Source organism: Nematostella vectensis, chromosome 11 (genome assembly GCF_932526225.1).
Source record: "Nematostella vectensis chromosome 11, jaNemVect1.1, whole genome shotgun sequence".
In the NCBI taxonomy this organism is placed as follows: Eukaryota; Metazoa; Cnidaria; class Anthozoa; order Actiniaria; family Edwardsiidae; genus Nematostella; species Nematostella vectensis.
This window is the reverse complement of record NC_064044.1, coordinates 11,310,652-11,329,576: the sequence shown is the minus strand read 5'-3', so window position 1 is coordinate 11,329,576 and position 18,925 is coordinate 11,310,652. Positions and strand designations below refer to the sequence as shown.

Sequence of the window (18,925 nt, the reverse complement as noted above, 5' to 3'; positions counted from 1 at the left end):
GCTACCATTATTTAGACAAATATCTAGAGCCCCGCTTTCATGTCTTATTTCGGCACCAGTCTGTGCTAACCAAACAATAGCAGAAATGAGCTATTCAAACACTGACTAGGGAAACTTCATGCTATACGGAAACAGTTAATTTATCAACCAATTAATTGACAATTACTCTGACCACTAGTTTTGTTATTTGCATTTAAAAACATTCTGCACAATGTGGCTGTTCCAATACATTTCTTAATATTTGTTTTTGCTAGATACATCAGATTAAAAGACTAAGAAAAAGTTACCCCATACAAGTGCTGGCACCCCCACTAAAATATCTTGATGTTTGTCTCTAAATAGAACTGTATGTACATACATGACCTAATCTGCTTCAGTTTTCTTAATCTTGGCCATCCAAAGTTATTGTCAATCCACTTCATGAGGTTTCTATGGTATCCCATATACTGATTCTCACTTGGACACAAGCCCATAAATCAATATATATTTTTTTTCTTTGAAATGCATTGAAATGTTTTTTTTTGTTTTTGGTTATATAAAACCTTGCAGATTTTTTTTTAAATTTAATAACTAGTAAAATATATAACAAATTTAAAAAACTGTAGGCAAGAATGGTGAAACTTTCTGAAAAGTTAAATGCAAGTCAAGATACAATACTGCCTGCCTTTTAGCACTCTTTCACCCAAACATCTCAGTCAGTGTCACTATGTTTTGTGCTGTTCTCAGTGTCGGTATGCTTGAAGCCGTTCTCTGTATCAGTATGCAGTAAGGCACGAGGAGTAACAGCAATTTCCTTAATCTTTTTCTGATATTTCCTCATTTCAGTTTTTTCTTTCTTTATCCAGGTTTTCTTGCCTTTCTCGTCAATTTCTTTCCATTTTCGTTTGAGCTTCTTTTTAAGTTTCTTTGCAGAAATGTCAGGGTTGCTAACAAGTAAATCTTTTCGCGCCTGGTTTGCCCATAGCTCAAAGGCACTGAGTGGGGGCTCTACATTTGGGTACTTATTTTTCAGGAAATCTAGCAGTTGTGTTTCATATTCCTTTTTCTCCTCTTCATACTGCTCAGAGTATGCTTTCTTCCTCTCCTCGGACATTTTCCTCCATTTTTTCGATAGCTTTGCAGCCAGTTCGGTGCTCTTCAAATTAGGATACTTCTTGGCTAACTTGGCCCGGTGTTTTTGGCAGTATCTGAAATAAGACGTCAGCGGCATTTTCGGCTGATTTGGGTCAACAAAAGGCTTTGGCGTCTTTGGTGACCTGTTTGCATGAGAAGGGACCTTAATATCTTCAATTACTTCCCTTGCAGTTCTCATCTTTCTCACTGATTGACATAGCCGGTGGAACTTGGTCTGTATTTCTTCATTTGAGAAGCCTGGTAGTGTAACTGTTTTTAGATCTAATGACTTCAGGTACATACCATGCTTTCCAGTTGTATTCTCCTGTTCGTCCAAAGCAACGCGGACTTTCTTGAGCAATTGTAGCTCCTCTTCCTTCGTCCACTGCCTGAGATTTGGCGAGGGTTTCTTAATTTTTTTAGGGGTTTGAACAATTTCACTAACATCGGCTTTTCTTTTCGTGTTAGAAGGCATTTTCTTGGTATGTTGAGTTTTCGCGCTGCTCAATTCACATGCGTCCGCCATTTTCAACCGATACACTGGGTCCCAGATCATCGCGGAAGAAAAGTTAGCACAGGAAGCCCAAAAATCAGTAGGGAAGCTCACAATAAACACAAGTCTCAATTTAACTCTATATGGAAGTGTTTATATATATCCAAAAAGCTAAGCAGAACTAAAACGCTTCAAAAGTAATGAAAAGGGATGTTCTGCCTAATTACGCCGGGTGCGAGCAATAATTTACATATTAAAAAATAGTGTTAGTTTGAGAAAAATACAAACTACATAGGTTTCCTAAACCTATGTAGCCTATGAAACCTATGAAACCTATGAAACCTATGAAGCCTATGAAAGCCTATGAAACCTATGAAACCTATGTAGTTTGTATTTTTCTCAAACTAACACTATACACCGCTCTACTTTCGAGTATTGAGCACTTTCTATGAAAGCCTTCAACCATCATTTCATATTAAAAAATATGTATATATTAAAGGCCTTGATGATACAAACCAGGGAAAATGCTACTAGGTAATTATCATTCTGGAAATCTTTTTGGACGAAGGGGTTTTAATATACACTACGGTAGTAGTGTAGATAGAGTGCCAGGCCAGTGCACTTTCAGCCGTCCTGGTCGGTAAATTGGGTTTCCTGTGGTCTTGCTTTTAGCTCGACTCAGCTTCTCTCGGTCGAGCTCAAACAGAGTTACTACAGTTACCTAGCAACAGTCAACAAGTACAAGAAGCTAGTGCCGAAGGCAGGAGAAAAGAGAGACTTCAAAACAGTACTAAAACAACCTCCAGAACAGTGAATTACAGAATTCTCATACAAACAAGGTAGACTACAATATTTAATGCCCCCATCCTGTGAGATAATTTTATTTAATCGCGCGATTCTGATGTCTTGAATGTTATTTCGTACGCTCAGCTGGTTGAAGAGGGAAATTGCTTTTCTGTTTTCATGTTTGATTGATTCCTAAAACGGTGTTTTTATCTCTTTTTGCAGTATGGTTTCTGCTGTTGCAAACGGAGGAGATCACACGGTATAAAGCAACGTGTGATTTATTCAACTTGCCATGAATAATCGACTCAAATTGAGTTAATAATTGACTGGGTCAATTCTACCATAACTAACCCGCCGTTTGCTATCTTTTAGCTTTACTCTCACGCCGTCAAATCTCTAGAGGACAAAATCCGCCTCGATGTCAATGCAAGAAATGTCCGACTAACGGAATACTTCAAGGACTTTGATCGCCTGCGAACGGGATTTATTACAAGTAAGAATAATTTCATTTAAATTACCAATAAGATATAAGTCACGGTCAGTCCCAAAGATGGATCAGATTCACCAGCAATTTAACCTTGGTATCATGTAAAATTATAAATAGAACACTTACAGTAACAACGGTTTGTTATGAAACAGTATTAAAATATACTCTGGATGTGTATTGTACCGGGGCAGAACACAAATTTGCTAAAGGGGGGGGGGGGTTGGCTCAGTGACAAAGGGGGGAGGGGGTAAATTTTCTTGTTACATATGGCTCTCTGGCAGTCCAAAGGGGGGGTGTAAACCCTCCCCCTAGATCCGCTACTGTTGTAGATGGAGAGTAATCACATCCAGTGGAAGCCACGCTTGATAAAGGGGGTCTAATTTGTTAGGGACAACCCTGTGATAGCAAATTTACACATCTCAACAGTATTCTTATTCCCGCCTGATGAGTGAAAACGTTATCGAACTTTGATTGACGGATGATTGGCATTTTAACACAATCAATTTCACAACAAATTCTCAATATGGAAGACCAAACTTTAAGTCATTCATAAGTTTCAATCCTTGTTATTATTGATCTTGCTGTTATCAATTATTAAATGTTATTGCTGCTTGAGCACTGTTCCAAAACTTTAAAATAAAAGATTATGAATCAAACTTGGTCTTTTCTGATGTTTTTGCTTGTCCCCTTACTCGCTATTGTAGAACCTCAGTTTGAGTGCTGCCTAGCAGACTTGGTCTTTACTGATGTTTTTGCTTGTCCCCTTACTCCCTATTGTAGAAGCTAAGTTTAAGCACTGCCTAGCAGACTTGGTCTTTACTGATGTTTTTGCTTGTCCCCTTACTCCCTATTGTAGAACCGCAGTTTGAGCGCTGCCTGGACCAGCTTTTCGGCATTGTGTTAACACCTGAGCAAGATGCACTTCTTATGGCAAAATATGGCAGTGACGCTAAGCAGAAGGGAATGGTCAATTATCGCATGTTTTGCCATGTTATCGGCTCTGTCTTTGATCCTAACTTAATAGTGGAAGATCCTGCCACACAGAGGCCAACAATGAGGTATGTGTACCATGTATTAACACAAATTTGAATACATTGTGTGCATGTGCATTCACAGGGGGGTACAGGGTTCATACATACCCCCCTTGGCAGCCAAACAGTTGGTCATTTCTTATTAAGAAATCTTCAAATTCTATTCTTTTTCTATCTGATTCCCATGACTGTGCACCCCCCTAAGCCAATCCTGTTGTGAATTACCATTATGGTAATGAAGCAATTTTGATCCCATCATATTATAATATAGTACAGTTAGATTAAACATGGCTTGGGCAAAAAAACTTAGAAGACTTTGTTATATTGAAATCATAATTAATATAATTGCTGTTTTTCTGTTGCACCTAGCAACCCAGTTGACAGGCGGCCTTTGAGTCCTGCCTCCCTGGCTAAATGCGATGAGTTACTCATGAGAATGGCCACTCACTACAAGTATCATGGTATAAATATCAAGTCCTGCTATGCTGACTTTGACATACACCACATCGGTGTCGTTACAGAGCCCCAGTTCTTCCGTAGTTTCCCAGGGCCACCTGATATCACCGATTATCAGGTTAAGCTCCTTGCCCGTAAATACCGTGACTCTGTGAGGCCTGGTCTGTGTAACTACTATGACTTCCACTTTGATATTGAGGACAAGCAAAAATGTAAGTAGAGTCTGACCACCTCCAAGTGTTACAAATCAAAACAATGTTGAGAAAGTATGTTGAACACCTCCTGTGAAACAAATGTTACTGTTTCTGTAACGCAACTACCCCATTTCACACAGGCGCAAAACATACCTCCTCAACCTTAAGTTGGTTCATAGCTTGTCCACACCACACCGACGCTGAGCATCTCTAGTTTTTCTACAGCTTGTCTGTAGTCTTTCTAGTTAAACCACCTCTAAGTGTTATTTGTATTGCAAGTTAGTGGAATGGGGTGGGGTGTGGTATGGTCGCAAACACTAAAAAGTGGGAATAAGAATTCAACAGATTCAATCCTGAAAAGAAAGGTCCGTTATGTACTAAAAAAAACAGCAGACGCAAGATGTAGAAAAAAAAAACAGGGAAAAAATCAACACTGATTCTCAATATTGTGATCTGCAGATCTTCAAGAAGAAGCAGATTTCACCAAGTATGCTCCTACAGAAGACTTCCTTCCTGCCCCAAGAGTGAGTGATCCCCCCCCCATGATAAGTAATGACTCTACACTTAACTCCAACCCTGTTAGTAAGACATGGCACACATTTGACTGGAGGTCTGTTAAGTTCCCCCCCCCCTCTCAGAATAAGTGATGACTACTAACCCCCCTCTAAGATGTGTCACCCATTATTTTACCCTCCCCTGGTCAAACAGTCTGAAATCTGACACCCATCTGTAGACTTGCTTAATTTGGAGTTAACTTTATTCTGTTCCAGAGCCCCAAGGCATCAACACTGCAAGAGATCTTTGAAAGGATCCGTGTGGCAGTATTCAAGAACGGAATACGTACCCCAGAATTTTTTCGTGACCACGATAAACTCAGAAGTGGCATTATCACAGAGAACCAGGTGCGCATTAAAAAACAAATTAAATGGCTCTAATTATACAGGCAACCAATTCAGTTGATGATCCAGGATCTCCTGCACTAAGGGGGTATTGTGCTTAATGTTGTTAATATTGTATACTTATCAGTTTATTTGTGGACTGAGTCTGTGCTGTGCCACTCAAGCCAATCTATCGCGGGACGAAATACAGAAGGTGGTAGACTACTACCGCACAGAGGACGGACGTGTGCGATATCAGGAGTTCTGTGACCTTATGGAAAATGGTAAGGATGAGAATAATTACAGTATATTGATACAAAGATACACTGGGCACAGTAATTGATGCATTACTCTTAAAACACATAACCACACAAAGTATAGAAGCTTAGTTGCTTACAGGATCTGGTAGCTCATATTTTTAGAACTGGCAAATGAATCCAAAAACTAAAAGTACAGTTGGCAGTTCCCAAAAATTGTCTACTACTAAAGCGGTAAGAGTTTTATTTTACAGAATTACAGTACAGAGCAGACATGATTTATAAATGATTACCTTTTATACCTTTCCCTTGCTAATCAGTTTCTAACCCCTTTGTTTGCTTGTAGCATTCACTGTGCCTGAACTTGAAAAAAAACCAACAGCAGATGCATATAGACCACCAGTTGGAGCTCTTGCCCAGGTAAGGCTGTGTTTCCATGGGCTTCGTATGTGAACAGATCAACTTTTGGAGCTCTAGCTTGGGTAAGGCTGTGTTTTCACTGTACTCACAGAGCTCTGTATTCAAACACAGGCTCCGAATCTACTGACAGAGCAGGAGGAGCGCCGTGTATATGAGATTTTAGAAGACATGAGGGACAAAGTGCGCAAGCGCAGATTAATGGCCTACCCTTACTTCAAGGACTTTGACAGGGTAAATTATTGCAGTGATCATGGATGGATAAATTAGACACATCATATCACTATACTGTTATAATGTGAAAGGCTTTTACTGTGGGACAGACAAGTGAAAATCTGGGCATTGCTTGAAATTACTTTTCTTAACCAACTTTTAGTTGAAACCTTAACTGATGTTTCTCTTTGTACAACATATTGATTTTAAGTTTGTCATTCATTTGCAGAGTAAAGGGTACACACGAGGTATTACAAAGACTCAGTTTGCAAGAATGTTGCACTTTCTGACACTTGACCTGCAGCCTCTTGAGCTAGCGGTAAGAACAACTGATGACACACAACACTTCAATGGAACAACACATATAACACCCTTAGTGGAACAGAAAATAACCAACAATACCCCAAGTGGGACAACACTCAACATCCCGCAGTGGAGCAACACACAACATTCTAGTGGAACAACATCTCAATGGAACAACATCTCAATGGAACAACATCTCAATGGAACAACACCATAGCTGTCAACCCAACTTGGGCAGAAATCTTGTGAAATTGGGTGAAATACAGTAAATATTTGAAAAAACCCAAGAGAGCCAATGCGGGTGAATACAGAGAATGTATGAACACACTTTCACAAAACACCTGCATAATGCTGTTGAGTTGACAGCTATGAAACACACCACCTCAACGGAACATCCCACAACACCACAAGAGAATAGTCAATATATAATCACTCATTCAATATTTTTTTTCCAGTTGATTTGCAAGAAGTTTGAGTACCAAGTTGGTGGAGATATTAACTACCCAGCATTCATACAAGCTATCGATACAGGTTTGTGTTTTTTACTGGATATTCTTACAACCTTTCTGTGCACTCTCACCACATTTCTTGTGTTTATAGAGTATATTGGGACGGCCACATCTCTATCAGATAAGATGAATAAGGATAGGGCTCAGACTCCACCAAAGCCTTCCCCACCCCTGGATTTGTCCAGTGTGGACTTGGATGAGCTGATTCAACGTATCCGTCATCATGTGCTTGTCAAGAGACTTAGGGTATGATGTCATTAATATTTAGTTCTGTCTGATGGTTTTGTACACTGGTATGATGTCATTAATATTTAGTTCTGTCTGATGGCTTTGTACACTGGTATGATGTCATTAATATTTAGGTCTGTCTGATGGCTTTGTACACTTGTAAAAGTTCATCTCCAATTATGGTATATTTTTGCACAAAATATAAGAAACTATTTTGTCTCATTTCATTTTATTTCTTAATAATCATAATTTATTAAGGGTGATTTATAGATCCATGACGCAGACAAGAGGCCCCTGCCTCTTGCATATTTGATTGCTCATGCACGCTTTTTTTGCTGGTGTCGCTTTCTGTTCAGGATGGCATTATTAATGCTTTTTCATGTCCTATTCATAACGGGATACCATAAAAAATTAGCATGTTTGTTCAATCGAACATGCCCAAGGTGGCTTTCTCTTGCTGCATCATGGAACTTTAATCACCCTGTTGTTAGTTCAGACTCAAAACAACAGTTATCATCTCTTCCTGAGTCATAACTTGGTGTTTTCATGTTCCAGGTAGAGGAGTTTTTCCAGGACTTTGATCCTCTGCGACATGGCTCCATTAGTGTCAGTCAGTTCCGCCAGTGCCTCAACTCCATGGGACAGACAGACCTCACACATGCTCAATTCCAAGTGTTGGCACAACAGTATGCCGACCCAAAACGTCCTGGCAACGTCATGTGGACACAATTCCTCACAGATGTTGAGATAGGTACAGATGAGATATATTCCATAGCTGTCAACTCTATACAGGTATATAAGGCTAGCTTACAAAGTAGGTTGGCCTGTATGCCTATCCATACATAACATAGATGTTGAGAAGATAAGTATACATAAAAAAAAATTCTTCATGGCACTGTTTTAAAGATTTGATTGAGAAGTTGAAGGTTTGGTTATTTGCTGACTCTTTTCCCCCCAAAAAAAACTCAACTCGCTGAGTGAAGCTCTATCTAGCCTACGCAATCAATTTTTATGTGATAATTTTTATTTGTTTTCAAAGTCGGTGGTAATGAAGTGGCAGCCAGAGTCATATAAAGCTAGCAGGTTTTCTTTTCCTCAGCATTAAAAATTGACACACCTATCATTACTAGTATTCACCAAGCGTGGTCTGGAGAAGGCTCCGAGTTATGAGGTCCCATCCAGTGAGGTGTTCCACATGCCCCGACCAGGCGCAAACCAGGGGCTGTCCAGTGGTGAACTTCAGATGCACTTAGAGACCATCATGCATCGCATGCACCAGAAGATCCTACAACGCCGCATTCTCTGCAAGCCCCTCTTCCAGGACTTTGACAAGTGAGTTCCTGGAAGCCTCATCACTTCTCGTTATACCCTTATCCTGTGGTACTTTGTCACATAGTGCTATGTGTTAGGGTTAGGGCTAGACTGGGTTGTCTGTTACCCTCATCATGTGGTGCTGAACAGAGTCATGTGACTGCCATTTCTTGGTGCTGTGGGCAGGGTTAAAAAGTACTCTTTGGTACTTTTTTTCATTTCATTTAAAGTGGTGTCAGCAATATATCGGTTGTATTGTTCCTTCGGCCTCTTCATTCACGTTGTTTTCTTGTTGCAGACATAACAATGGCCATGTGACTAGGTCCCAGGCTCGCCAGTGTTTGCACAATCTTGGTCTGACACACGACGAGAATGAGATGAAGGTAACAGAACTTGTGACCTTCTAGCCTCTGGCATTACCTTCTAGGGTGAATGAGCCTCAACCGCCAGTGTGACCTTCTAACATTGAGCTTGACGTTTTAGCATCTAGAGCCCAACCTAGATAATGATAATTCAATTGAACTGCTGATTTGAAATAATTGTCTGACTTCTGCATATAAAAGTCAGGTGTTTATTTACTAAATGGGAAATTTTTGCTTTATTTTCTTAATCCCTTTTCATGATGTCAAAGTACCTGAAGTAGAATAGTACAATTCAATATGTCCTGTACTGTTTTATAGATCATTGAAGCCCGATACTCAGATGACATCGGATTCAACTACATTGACTTCCTTGAACTGTTGCAGGTATTTGCATATAATATTTTTTCAGGCCAAAAGATTTGTGATAAGAAAATGTAACAATTTTTTGTGCTGGGCCATGAATTATATGAAGTTATACTGTATAGCATCATCCAACATGACAACCAGTTACACCATCTATCAAGTTTTCCATGTTAAAACGCCATTTTCCCAATATACACCTATTTCAAAATACCCTATGGTTACAAATGACAATTGCCAGCAGTTGTCAGTTCTGGTATCAAGAAATACAATGGGTCAGTTTACTACCATCTTTATTCTTACTGTCGAATCTGTTGTATCGCGACGCCAAATTTTCAAAACATCGATTTGTTTTGTGGGATTTTCTGTTCCGCCAGTCATATTATTCTAAGCCTATCAGATTCTTGCCATCTCTCGCCTAGTGCAGTTGCTTGGCTTTCTGTTGCGATACTGTCTGGTTATCGTCCAGAGGATAGCCAGGGAAGAGCACAAAGTGAGACTCTGATTGGCTCAGAATGGTTTTACTGACGGAAAAGAAAACCAAAACAAATCGTGTTTTGAAAACGCGGGTCGCGATACAACGGATTAGACAGTAAAAATAACCTAAGACCACAAGTGGTTGGCCTTAGAACTACCATTTGCAATTTGGCATTCAAACTAACACCATTTTTTTTAGTTAGCTTATAAACATTTTCATAAGTTATGGCATTGGTATCAGGCCTGTACCCAGGATTTTCCTTGGGGGGGGGGTGCGTAATCCAAAAAAGTGGACCTTTTTTTCTGGGGTGAGGGAGGGGGGTGGAGGGAGGGAGGGGGGGAATAAGTTCTCTGATATTCCGACCATCCCCGAAAGAACAAAAGGCAATTTCTTATGCCTTTGCAGTATCTCCATGGGACGTTTTTTTGTCGGATTTGGCTACGTACCAGAGTGATCTAGCTTATGCTTTATATTTTTGTCTACAAATAGCACATCCATTGGGAACCGAAAGTGGACCTTTCCAACCAGCGCCCTTGTTGGGGGGGGATTGCGTTTGCACCCCCCTTGAGTACGGGCCTGGGTATATGTGTGCTTGCCTCATGTAATTATACATAATAATATATTTGCCTGTTTGTAGCCCCCAGACAAGCCTGACCACATGTATGTGAAGCGCTTGGAAGGGCTCAAGCTGGTAAACAGCAAACAGATGGCAGATCTTGGTGAGCAGGACATGGAGACAATCATGCACAAGATCAAAGCCAAGGTATAAGCTAGCCTCCCACATGTATTAGCCACAGGAAGCCAAGGTAACATCTAGCCCAGACCTAGCCACGTGTACTAGCCACGTGTACTAGCCACGTGTACTAGCCACGTGTACTAGCCACGTGTACTAGCCACGTGTACTAGCCACGTGTACTAGCCACGTGTATTAGCTATACTGTAGGTAGCCAAGGTAAGAGCTAGCCCAGACCTAGCCACGTGTACTAGCCACGTGTACTAGCCAGGTGTATTAGCTATACTGTAGGTAGCCAAGGTAAGAGCTAGCCCAGACCTAGCCACGTGTACTAGCTACGTGTACTAGCCAGGTGTACTAGCCAGGTGTATTAGCTATACTGTAGGTAGCCAAGGTAAGAGCTAGCCCAGACCTAGCCACGTGTACTAGCCAGGTGTATTAGCTATACTGTAGGTAGCCAAGGTAAGAGCTAGCCCAGAGCCACGTTTATTGGCTATATAGGAAGCCAAGGTATCAAATAGCCAGATCTATGTAGCCACGTGTATTAGCTATAGAGACCCATGGTAACATCTAGCCCTTAACGAGCCATGTGTATTTGATATAGGAAGCCAAGGTATCAAATAGCCAGATCTATGTAGCCACGTGTATTAGCTATAGAGACCCATGGTAACATCTAGCCCTTAACGAGCCATGTGTATTTGATATAGGAAGCCAAGGTATCAAATAGCCAGATCTATGTAGCCACGTGTATTAGCTATAGAGACCCATGGTAACATCTAGCCCTTAACGAGCCACGTATATTGGCTATATAGGAAGCCAAGGTATCAAATAGCCAGATCTATGTAGCAACGTGTATTAGCTATAGAGACCCATGGTAACATCTAGCCCTTAACGAGCCATGTGTATTTGATATAGGAAGCCAAGGTATCAAATAGCCAGATCTATGTAGCCACGTGTATTAGCTATAGAGACCCATGGTAGCATCTAGCCCTTAACGAGCCATGTGTATTTGATATAGGAAGCCAAGGTATCAAATAGCCCAGACCTAGCCTTGCGGGTTATTTATCCTACGCTCCGGTCACCAGTCGATTCTCCCGACTGTGACGAGGACAAACCGCATGAACGACTTTGTATCATTTAAATTTCAAATGTATTAATTATTATTTGTGTCCAGCTGATGGCCCTGTAATTCAGCCCGGCTGCAAAAGGGTGGAATAAACCATTGATTGATTGATTGGTTGGTTGGTTGGTTGGTTGGTTGGTTGGTTGGTTGGTTGGTTGGTTGGTTGGTTGGTTGGTTGGTTGGTTGGTTGGTTGGTTGGTTGGTTCGTTGGTTGGTTGGTTGGTTGGTTGATTGGTTGATTGATTGATTGATTGATTGATTGATTGATTGATTGATTGATTGATTGATTGATTGATTGATTGATTGATTGATTGATTGATTGATTGATTGATTGATTGATTGATTGATTGATTGATTGATTGATTGATTGTATTGGCTATAGGAAGCCGAGGTCACAGCTCAAACAGCTAGCCAAGACCTAGCCATGTGTATGAGCTATATGAAGCCAAGTGAATAACTAGTCCACCAGATTTAGCCCCATTTATAAACCTAGATCTAACATCTCAATGTATTTGCTAGTAAGATATTTAAAGCCGCATTGTCACCAGTCTACTTCCGGTCGAATACGTTACAATATCCGATAATTTTTAACGGAAAACGCGAAAAATATTTCAAAATATTGAACGCAGTGTGTCTATTGGAAGTTTCTTTGAGGATGTGATTGATAATTTAGAGCGGATGGCCTATTAAATATCTCGGATTTTAATAGATTCTTTTGTCTTTTAACGGTTGAGGTTTCCGTCGGACCGCCGGAAGTGAACTGGTGACAATGCGGCTTTAACACCAATGTTGTGTTTTGATCAGGTGATGAAAGAGCGCATCCGGGTACTAGAATTCATGCGGGACTATGACAAGCTACGCACAGGGCGCATGCTCAGAGCAAACTTTATCCGGGCGATGGACATGTGTTGTCTGGACCTGACCAAGCGAGAGATAGAAATCATCATGGACAGGTACGCTATTGGAGTGTATCTCGGAGTGTAATCGGAAGTACGTCGTTATTACCCGTAATGTGCTCGTATAGGTAGGGTCCAAAATAGGTCTTAAGGGATGTAGTGTTTTTAGTGATCAGGATACGGGAACTCGAGAAAAACACAAGCGTGATAGAGATGTCACATAGAGATGTTGTTTTTTTGGAGGAGGAGGGGTTTTATTGATGGTGTGTAATCACCCGGATGAATTCGCTCGGGATTCTGTCGTTATCACTCGGAATTCAATTGATAGTGTGTCGTAATCACTCGGCATTCGCTCGAGAGTGTGTCGTAACTCCGGTGTGTTTTGTGCGGTAGGTACTCGTCCCCCGGCTATCCGGACTACGTAGATTACGCCCGATTCTCTGACGACATCGAGCAGATCTTCACCATCAAACGTAAGACTGCTATTGATAATTGTTAAACAATTACTACCGATGATTAGTGTTATGATAATGATGATAATGGCGGTGGTGATAATGATAGTAATAGTTGTGGTGATGATGGTGAGACTGCTATTGATAATTGTTGTTGATGTTACAAAACAATTACTACCGATGATTAGTATTATGATAATGGCGGTGGTGATAATGATAGTAGTAGTAATAGTTGTGGTGATGATGGTGATTATTAATTAATGGTTAATTGTCATCATCATCATCATCATTATTATTATTATTACCATTTTCTATTATTACTATTAAGATAATGATATATGATGGTGATGATAATGATGGCGATGATTATGATGAATGATGGTGAGAATGAAATTTATTATGATGATGATTGTCATGTATGATGGTGAGAATGATGAAGATGATAAAGATGAGGGTGATGATGATGATCATGATGCTTATGATGATGATGTTTCAGACCTTGAGAAGATGCCGCTTGTGGAGCCGACCCAGTTTAACCCTCACGTCCAGAGCGAGAACTTAAAACTCAGACCTGAGGCAGAGGAGGCGTTTGAACGCGTAATGCACAGACTTGCGGACCGAGTGCGCATCCGTAGAATTCAAATCTTCCCGCTCTTCGAGGACTACGATAAGGTAAAGGCATCCTTTGTAACAAAAATGTGTTATACTGAATTTGTTGTGGTTGACCTCTCCGCATGTCTAATGATGTCAAACGTTTTTCTCTCTATCTTATATTGTTGTACGTACTTCCCCATATCTTATATTGTTGTACGTACTCTCCCATATCTTATATTGCCGTACGTACTTCCCCATATGTTATATTGTTGTTCGTTCTTCCCCATATCTTATATTGCCGTACGTACTTCTCCCTATCTTTTATTGTTGTACGAACTTCTAAATATCTTATATTGTTGTTCGTTCTTCCCCATTTCTTACATTGCGTACGTACTTCTCCCTGTCTTATATTGTTTAACTACGTTCTCCATAACTTATATTGCGTACGTACTTCTCCCTGTCTTATATTGTTTAACTACGTTCTCCATAACTTATGTTGTCGTGCGTACTTCTCCCTATCTCCGTGTCTAATATTGTCGTACGTATTTTCAGGTCCATAATGGTTCCGTGTCGCGCTCGCAGTTCAATCGCGTCTTGTCAGAGCTAGATCTTGGAGGTCTTGTCAGCGCACGAGAGTTCGAGGTCCTCTACCAGAAATTTGACGTCGTAATCGGCCTGAAGCACGACTTTAACTATATCGGCTTTTGCGATACAATCAATGACTATGCTAATTTTGCATTCGGCATGCCTTAAACTTAAAATATTGTAGCTTCTTTTAGACGGAATAAGGTTGACTTTCTCAAGTTCTGTTTGAATTATTCGTAAGCGCCAAATTAAGTTATGCTGAACGATAATACAACATTTGAAATCAATATAGTATATTTTAGTTTTGAAAGCTTGTATCACACTAATGTAAATAAATGTGTAAGATATTTTCACGAAGTTTTGAAGTCAAAGTATTTTTTTCGCAATCAATAAACACAAGACAAGGCTTGGTACGTGTAGTTTTCCCCCGCGGTCATCCATGGGGCATCGCGTATTAATTCTCCTAAAATTACGTAAGCATGGCCCCTTTATCCTTAAATACATTTTTATCCCATTGATCACGTTGGTTTCGCGCTCAGTCTGATTGTAACGTGCTCATTTATGATTGTCACTCGCTCAGTTTGATTGTAACGCGCTCAGTTTGATTGATAAGACATCAGTTGATTGTCACACGCTAAGTTTGATTGTTACACGCTTAGTTTTATAAGTATTGAGCGATAAGTTTGTTCGTTACTACCCTGGGTACCAGAGCCTCCAGACTTCTCTCGTCCAGTGACGCTCAGCCAAAGGGCATTGCTAATTTGATTGTTACGTGCTCAGTTTGATTATTACCCGCTTAGTTTCATTGTTACGCGCTCAGTCTGATTATTACGCGCTCATTCTGATTGTAACGCGCTAAGTTTGATTGTTACGCGCTTAGTTTGATTGTTACGCACTCAGTTTGATTATTACGCGCTCAGTTTGATTGTCACGCGCTCAGTTTGATTGTTACGTGCTGAATTTGATTGTTACGCGCTGAATTTGATTGTTACGCGCTAAGTTTGATTGTTACGTGCTAAGTTTGATTGTTGCGGGCTCAATTTGATTGTTACGACATCCGTCGATTGTTACGCGCTAAGTATGCTTGTTACACGCTTCGATTGTTATGCGCTTTATTAAGCGCTAAGTTTTATTGTTGCGCGCTCAGTTTGATTATTACGCGCTCAGTTTGATTGTTATGCGCCCAGTTTGATTGTTACCCGCTCATTTTGATTGTCGCGCGCGAATGGTTTAACGCTTTCCATTTCAATCGGCAATCGGCCAAAAGCCTAGCCAGATATTACACAAATCGTCAAATTTGAGTAGCCTGCTGAGTTGCCTGCCAGTTTCCTTATGGTAACCATTTCTTACAAAATCGCAAGGAAAATAAAGCAGTCGATAAGAAAAAACGTAACCACAATTCACAACGGTTTATTGTTGAACAGCTTGTGGTAATTGATCATATAAAGCGAGAAATTTGATTCTGGAATTAATTATCTGTGGCTGGTAAGGGTTGTGGAAGATTTTCCAATTCCCATGCTGCCTCACAGCTCATCCAACAAGCACAGGCAACCCGAGACGAACTCCTGCAACCCGACTCATTGAGTCTACTCTCTTAAACCCAGTGAAAACGCAGGTCTTTTTTATGTGCCGTTCCAAAAAAGCGGTTTATTTTATTAAAGAATATCTATGACCGCACAAACCCCTGGAGCATTTTAGAGTATTTTAGAAATCTAGCGTTATTTTTTCACCTGCTGCCGCCAGAGGGGCGCGTAGTGATCTAACCTCGCGTCGCAAAGCCGTACATTCTTCTTTAGTTATATGTATTTGTGATTACCCGATAACACCAGAACTAATTGTTGCTTTCCCTAGGAAGCTTGAGTGCACGGGAGCCGAACCGATACCTACGAAGTTAATTAATACAGGCGTATAGCTAGGGGTCGGAGTAGGAGGGAGGCGCAATTTACTCTAGTAACACCACACTCCCGTCCCAAGATATCACCCCCCTCCCACCACATCGATGGAAAAGAAAAACCTATTCAAGAATAAAAAAGATTCCAGATGCGCGCATCCCCTAAACTGCAGGTTTTAAGCTGTATCCCTCAAGTTGCTATGTGTGTTGTTCTGGTGACTGTATATATAATCACTGGTTGCTAGGGCAATTCCATATTCGCGCGTCCTCTAAGTTGCAGGTCTCTTGTAAGCAGCATCGTCTTAGTTGCCATGCATGTTGCCATGATAAGTGTTACTAAAGTCACTGGTTGCTAGGGCGATTTCAGACTTGCGCGTACTCTAAGTTGCAGGTCTCTTGTAAGCTGCATCCACTAGGGTGCAATCATGGTAACTGTTGCTATAGTTACTGGTTGCCAAGGGCGATGCCCACTGGTATCTGCGCAAAAGAGAACTCCTCATCCTGGTGTTTCTCCTCCTCCACGTGGTTCAGAAGTTCCTCGGCGGTCTTGAGACATACAAGATAGTTGTGTTTGTAGCAAGCCATGCAGAAGTACGGATACGTGGACCCGTGTACTTGTTTGTGGTGGAACGCCTGATAGACATAAAAACAGATAGGAATTGATAGATAGGCGGGTGGGTTGGTTTTCCCATTTAGCGGACCATTTTCTATTAATTTTCCTCCTTTTGGGCGGACCTTCAATTCGTGTGGGGTGGTTCTTCCGAGACCCCCGGAACACCCCTTCCCCCCCCCCCCCCCCCTGGCCACGGGCCTGGTACACAAAACGCCTATAAACGTAGACACAAAAACATAAAAACTAACAGACAAAAACAGATAAGGTTAAGGCATAATTAGATCGGCATAACAATAGTACACGGGACGCCTAAACACGGACAAAAAGGGCATAAATGCCGATGAAGACTTTAACTATGGTGAGCAACTCATGGTACATCTCTTTCATTATTACGCTCGATATTCTGACATTCCCATCCGCATTTCCATTATTTATAAATTTCGGTAACATCCCCTTTTAAACAAAATGACAAACAAATAAAAGTAAAATTTGAATAATTGGGACACGTTTTTCCCCTGCTGCAATGAATGTTAACAGTGCTTCTGTGTTCGCCAAAGCAATGTGACCCATGATAAAGGCCAGCAAAGCTGTATTTCGCTCCTTTGACCACGAGAAAAAGGAAATCCTGGCGAAGTGTTGGCCAAAACGTCTTGCCAGCCCTGTGGCTTTGTTTGAACCGGGCTTAAAGGATAATGTCATCACCTGGTGTTCGATGTTAGGGAATCTCTCGTTGCACGAGGGCTCTTCTAAACAGGGCAGCGGCAGGTTGCTATAGTAATGCTCCAAGTAGTCGTCTGAAGTCTCAAAGAACTCTTCACAACTGCAATCACATTTCTTGTGAAATTTCTTTAAATGTTCCTCTAGTTTTTTGCGTGTGCAGTAAATCTTTTCTGGGCAAAATTCACAGCTCTGTTGGCCCGCTTTGTGTTCTTCGAGCTCCTTCTTGGTGAAAAATCCGTTTTGACGTTTACTTTTCTCGCATCTTGAATTGCCACAAAGAAAATTATGTGACTCCAAGTCGTGCCGTGTGGCTTCCTCTTTCGTTTTGAAAATCGTCTTACACTGCCCGCAAGAAAACTGGAAAATATCAAGGAGAGTTTTCTCCTCGGCGTTTATCGTTTTGATCGAGATCTTATTGAATTTCAAGATGGCGGCCAGTTCTTCGTATCTCGCTTCGTCACCACAAACCACATGCGCCCTGTACTTCGTATGCATATGAGGACGGGGCCAGAGCTTGCAGCGAGAGTTTGTACAAGTGCACGAAAGATGTGTGTAGAAATGTAGCACGTAGGTAATGAGAGCAGTCCATGATGCCTCGGCGGAGCTCGTCAGAGTCGGGTGCTTCACAACCCATTCATAGTCCTCGGGAAGGTCGCACTTTGGGGTCTTCTTGTTATAGAAAACATGGACTTTAATATCCTTCTGTGTTGATGTAAATTTTATGCCTTTAAGAAAGTCCTTTCCAGTTGTTTCCCAGTCAACAAAATACACATTCGAAGTCTTAATACTACACATCTTGAAAAAAATGGCTAAAAATGCCAACCACCGCTAATAGTTTTGAGTTTTTTTGTAAGGCCGTTTTTGGAGACCTAATTAAATACTCACTCGTTGTCATAACAAGAATGCTTTATTGGATGTAATGTGATAAAGACTGGAGAGTTTATCAAAAGCTGTGGTCAAGCTATTCATTATTCACGAGGACCTATTGTGGGCTCTATTTGCACAGCTTTTTATTGAACTATAAAAATAACCGTCCTCACGTTAGCAATCTCGTGCCTCTAGTCTTACGTACTATCAAGGCAATGTTACACGAGTCGAATTTTCCTGCAACTTTAAATGCATTTTTGTTGTGAGTTGCAATAAAAGTAGAATAGGTTTAAATCTACTTTTCGCAACAATGCGAGAAAAATTGCCTTGTGCATCATGTTTCTGCAACCTGAATTGTTTTTATTCGAAAAATTGTTGCATTGCTGTAAATTTGCCTCGCGTGACATGGCCTTCACTATCATATATAGGGAGACCATGATCATTTACCACAGGAACCCCACACTTACTAGTCCCTTGTCGTTTGAATAAACCATGCATGATCACGTGATCACATACACAAGTGGAATATAATTTGGGATCGTATGAGATTATCCTACTCTATCATTCTGGAAAAA

At 40.9% G+C, this 18,925-nt stretch overlaps 3 protein-coding genes across 3 annotated transcripts; 1 reads left to right on the top strand and 2 right to left on the bottom strand.

Annotated features, from left to right (window-relative positions):
- Nucleotides 1-166: 166 nt before the first annotated feature.
- On the bottom strand, nt 167-1,692 carry LOC5504397 (nucleolar transcription factor 1-B). Its single transcript, XM_001625254.3, has one exon. The coding sequence runs from the start codon at nt 1,667-1,669 to the stop codon at nt 692-694; it is 978 nt and encodes a 325-aa protein (XP_001625304.3). The 5' UTR covers nt 1,670-1,692; the 3' UTR covers nt 167-691.
- A 589-nt stretch (nt 1,693-2,281) lies between these two features.
- LOC5504409 lies at nt 2,282-14,616 on the top strand. Its single transcript, XM_048734494.1, has 22 exons — nt 2,282-2,445; nt 2,615-2,651; nt 2,765-2,885; nt 3,736-3,937; nt 4,280-4,578; nt 5,020-5,084; nt 5,331-5,462; nt 5,587-5,722; nt 6,042-6,115; nt 6,227-6,346; nt 6,555-6,644; nt 7,084-7,159; nt 7,229-7,383; nt 7,921-8,116; nt 8,496-8,697; nt 8,975-9,059; nt 9,357-9,422; nt 10,514-10,639; nt 12,537-12,685; nt 13,022-13,101; nt 13,577-13,752; nt 14,227-14,616. Exons 2-22 carry the CDS (start codon nt 2,616-2,618, stop codon nt 14,425-14,427), a joined length of 2,787 nt encoding a protein of 928 aa, XP_048590451.1. The 5' UTR covers nt 2,282-2,445; nt 2,615; the 3' UTR covers nt 14,428-14,616.
- Nucleotides 14,617-15,653: 1,037 nt separating this feature from the next.
- LOC5504396 lies at nt 15,654-18,624 on the bottom strand. Its single transcript, XM_001625253.3, has 2 exons — nt 17,466-18,624; nt 15,654-16,783 (listed from the first exon to the last, which is right to left on the bottom strand). The coding sequence occupies exons 1-2, from the start codon at nt 18,276-18,278 to the stop codon at nt 16,595-16,597; spliced, it is 1,002 nt and encodes a 333-aa protein (XP_001625303.1). The 5' UTR covers nt 18,279-18,624; the 3' UTR covers nt 15,654-16,594.
- Nucleotides 18,625-18,925: the final 301 nt, after the last annotated feature.

Excerpts from the sequence above, each read along its gene's own strand:
- LOC5504396 (XM_001625253.3), bottom strand. The coding sequence starts at position 18,278 with ATGTGTAGTATTAAGACTTCGAATGTGTATTTTGTTGACTGGGAAACA. Across the intron at positions 16,784-17,465 it reads TCCCTAACATCGAACACCAG|GCGTTCCACCACAAACAAGT; the intron begins GTGATGACATTA and ends TATGTCTATCAG.
- LOC5504409 (XM_048734494.1), top strand. The coding sequence starts at position 2,616 with ATGGTTTCTGCTGTTGCAAACGGAGGAGATCACACG. Across the intron at positions 2,652-2,764 it reads CAAACGGAGGAGATCACACG|CTTTACTCTCACGCCGTCAA; the intron begins GTATAAAGCAAC and ends GCTATCTTTTAG. Across the intron at positions 8,698-8,974 it reads CTCTTCCAGGACTTTGACAA|ACATAACAATGGCCATGTGA; the intron begins GTGAGTTCCTGG and ends TTCTTGTTGCAG.
- LOC5504397 (XM_001625254.3), bottom strand. The coding sequence starts at position 1,669 with ATGATCTGGGACCCAGTGTATCGGTTGAAAATGGCGGACGCATGTGAA.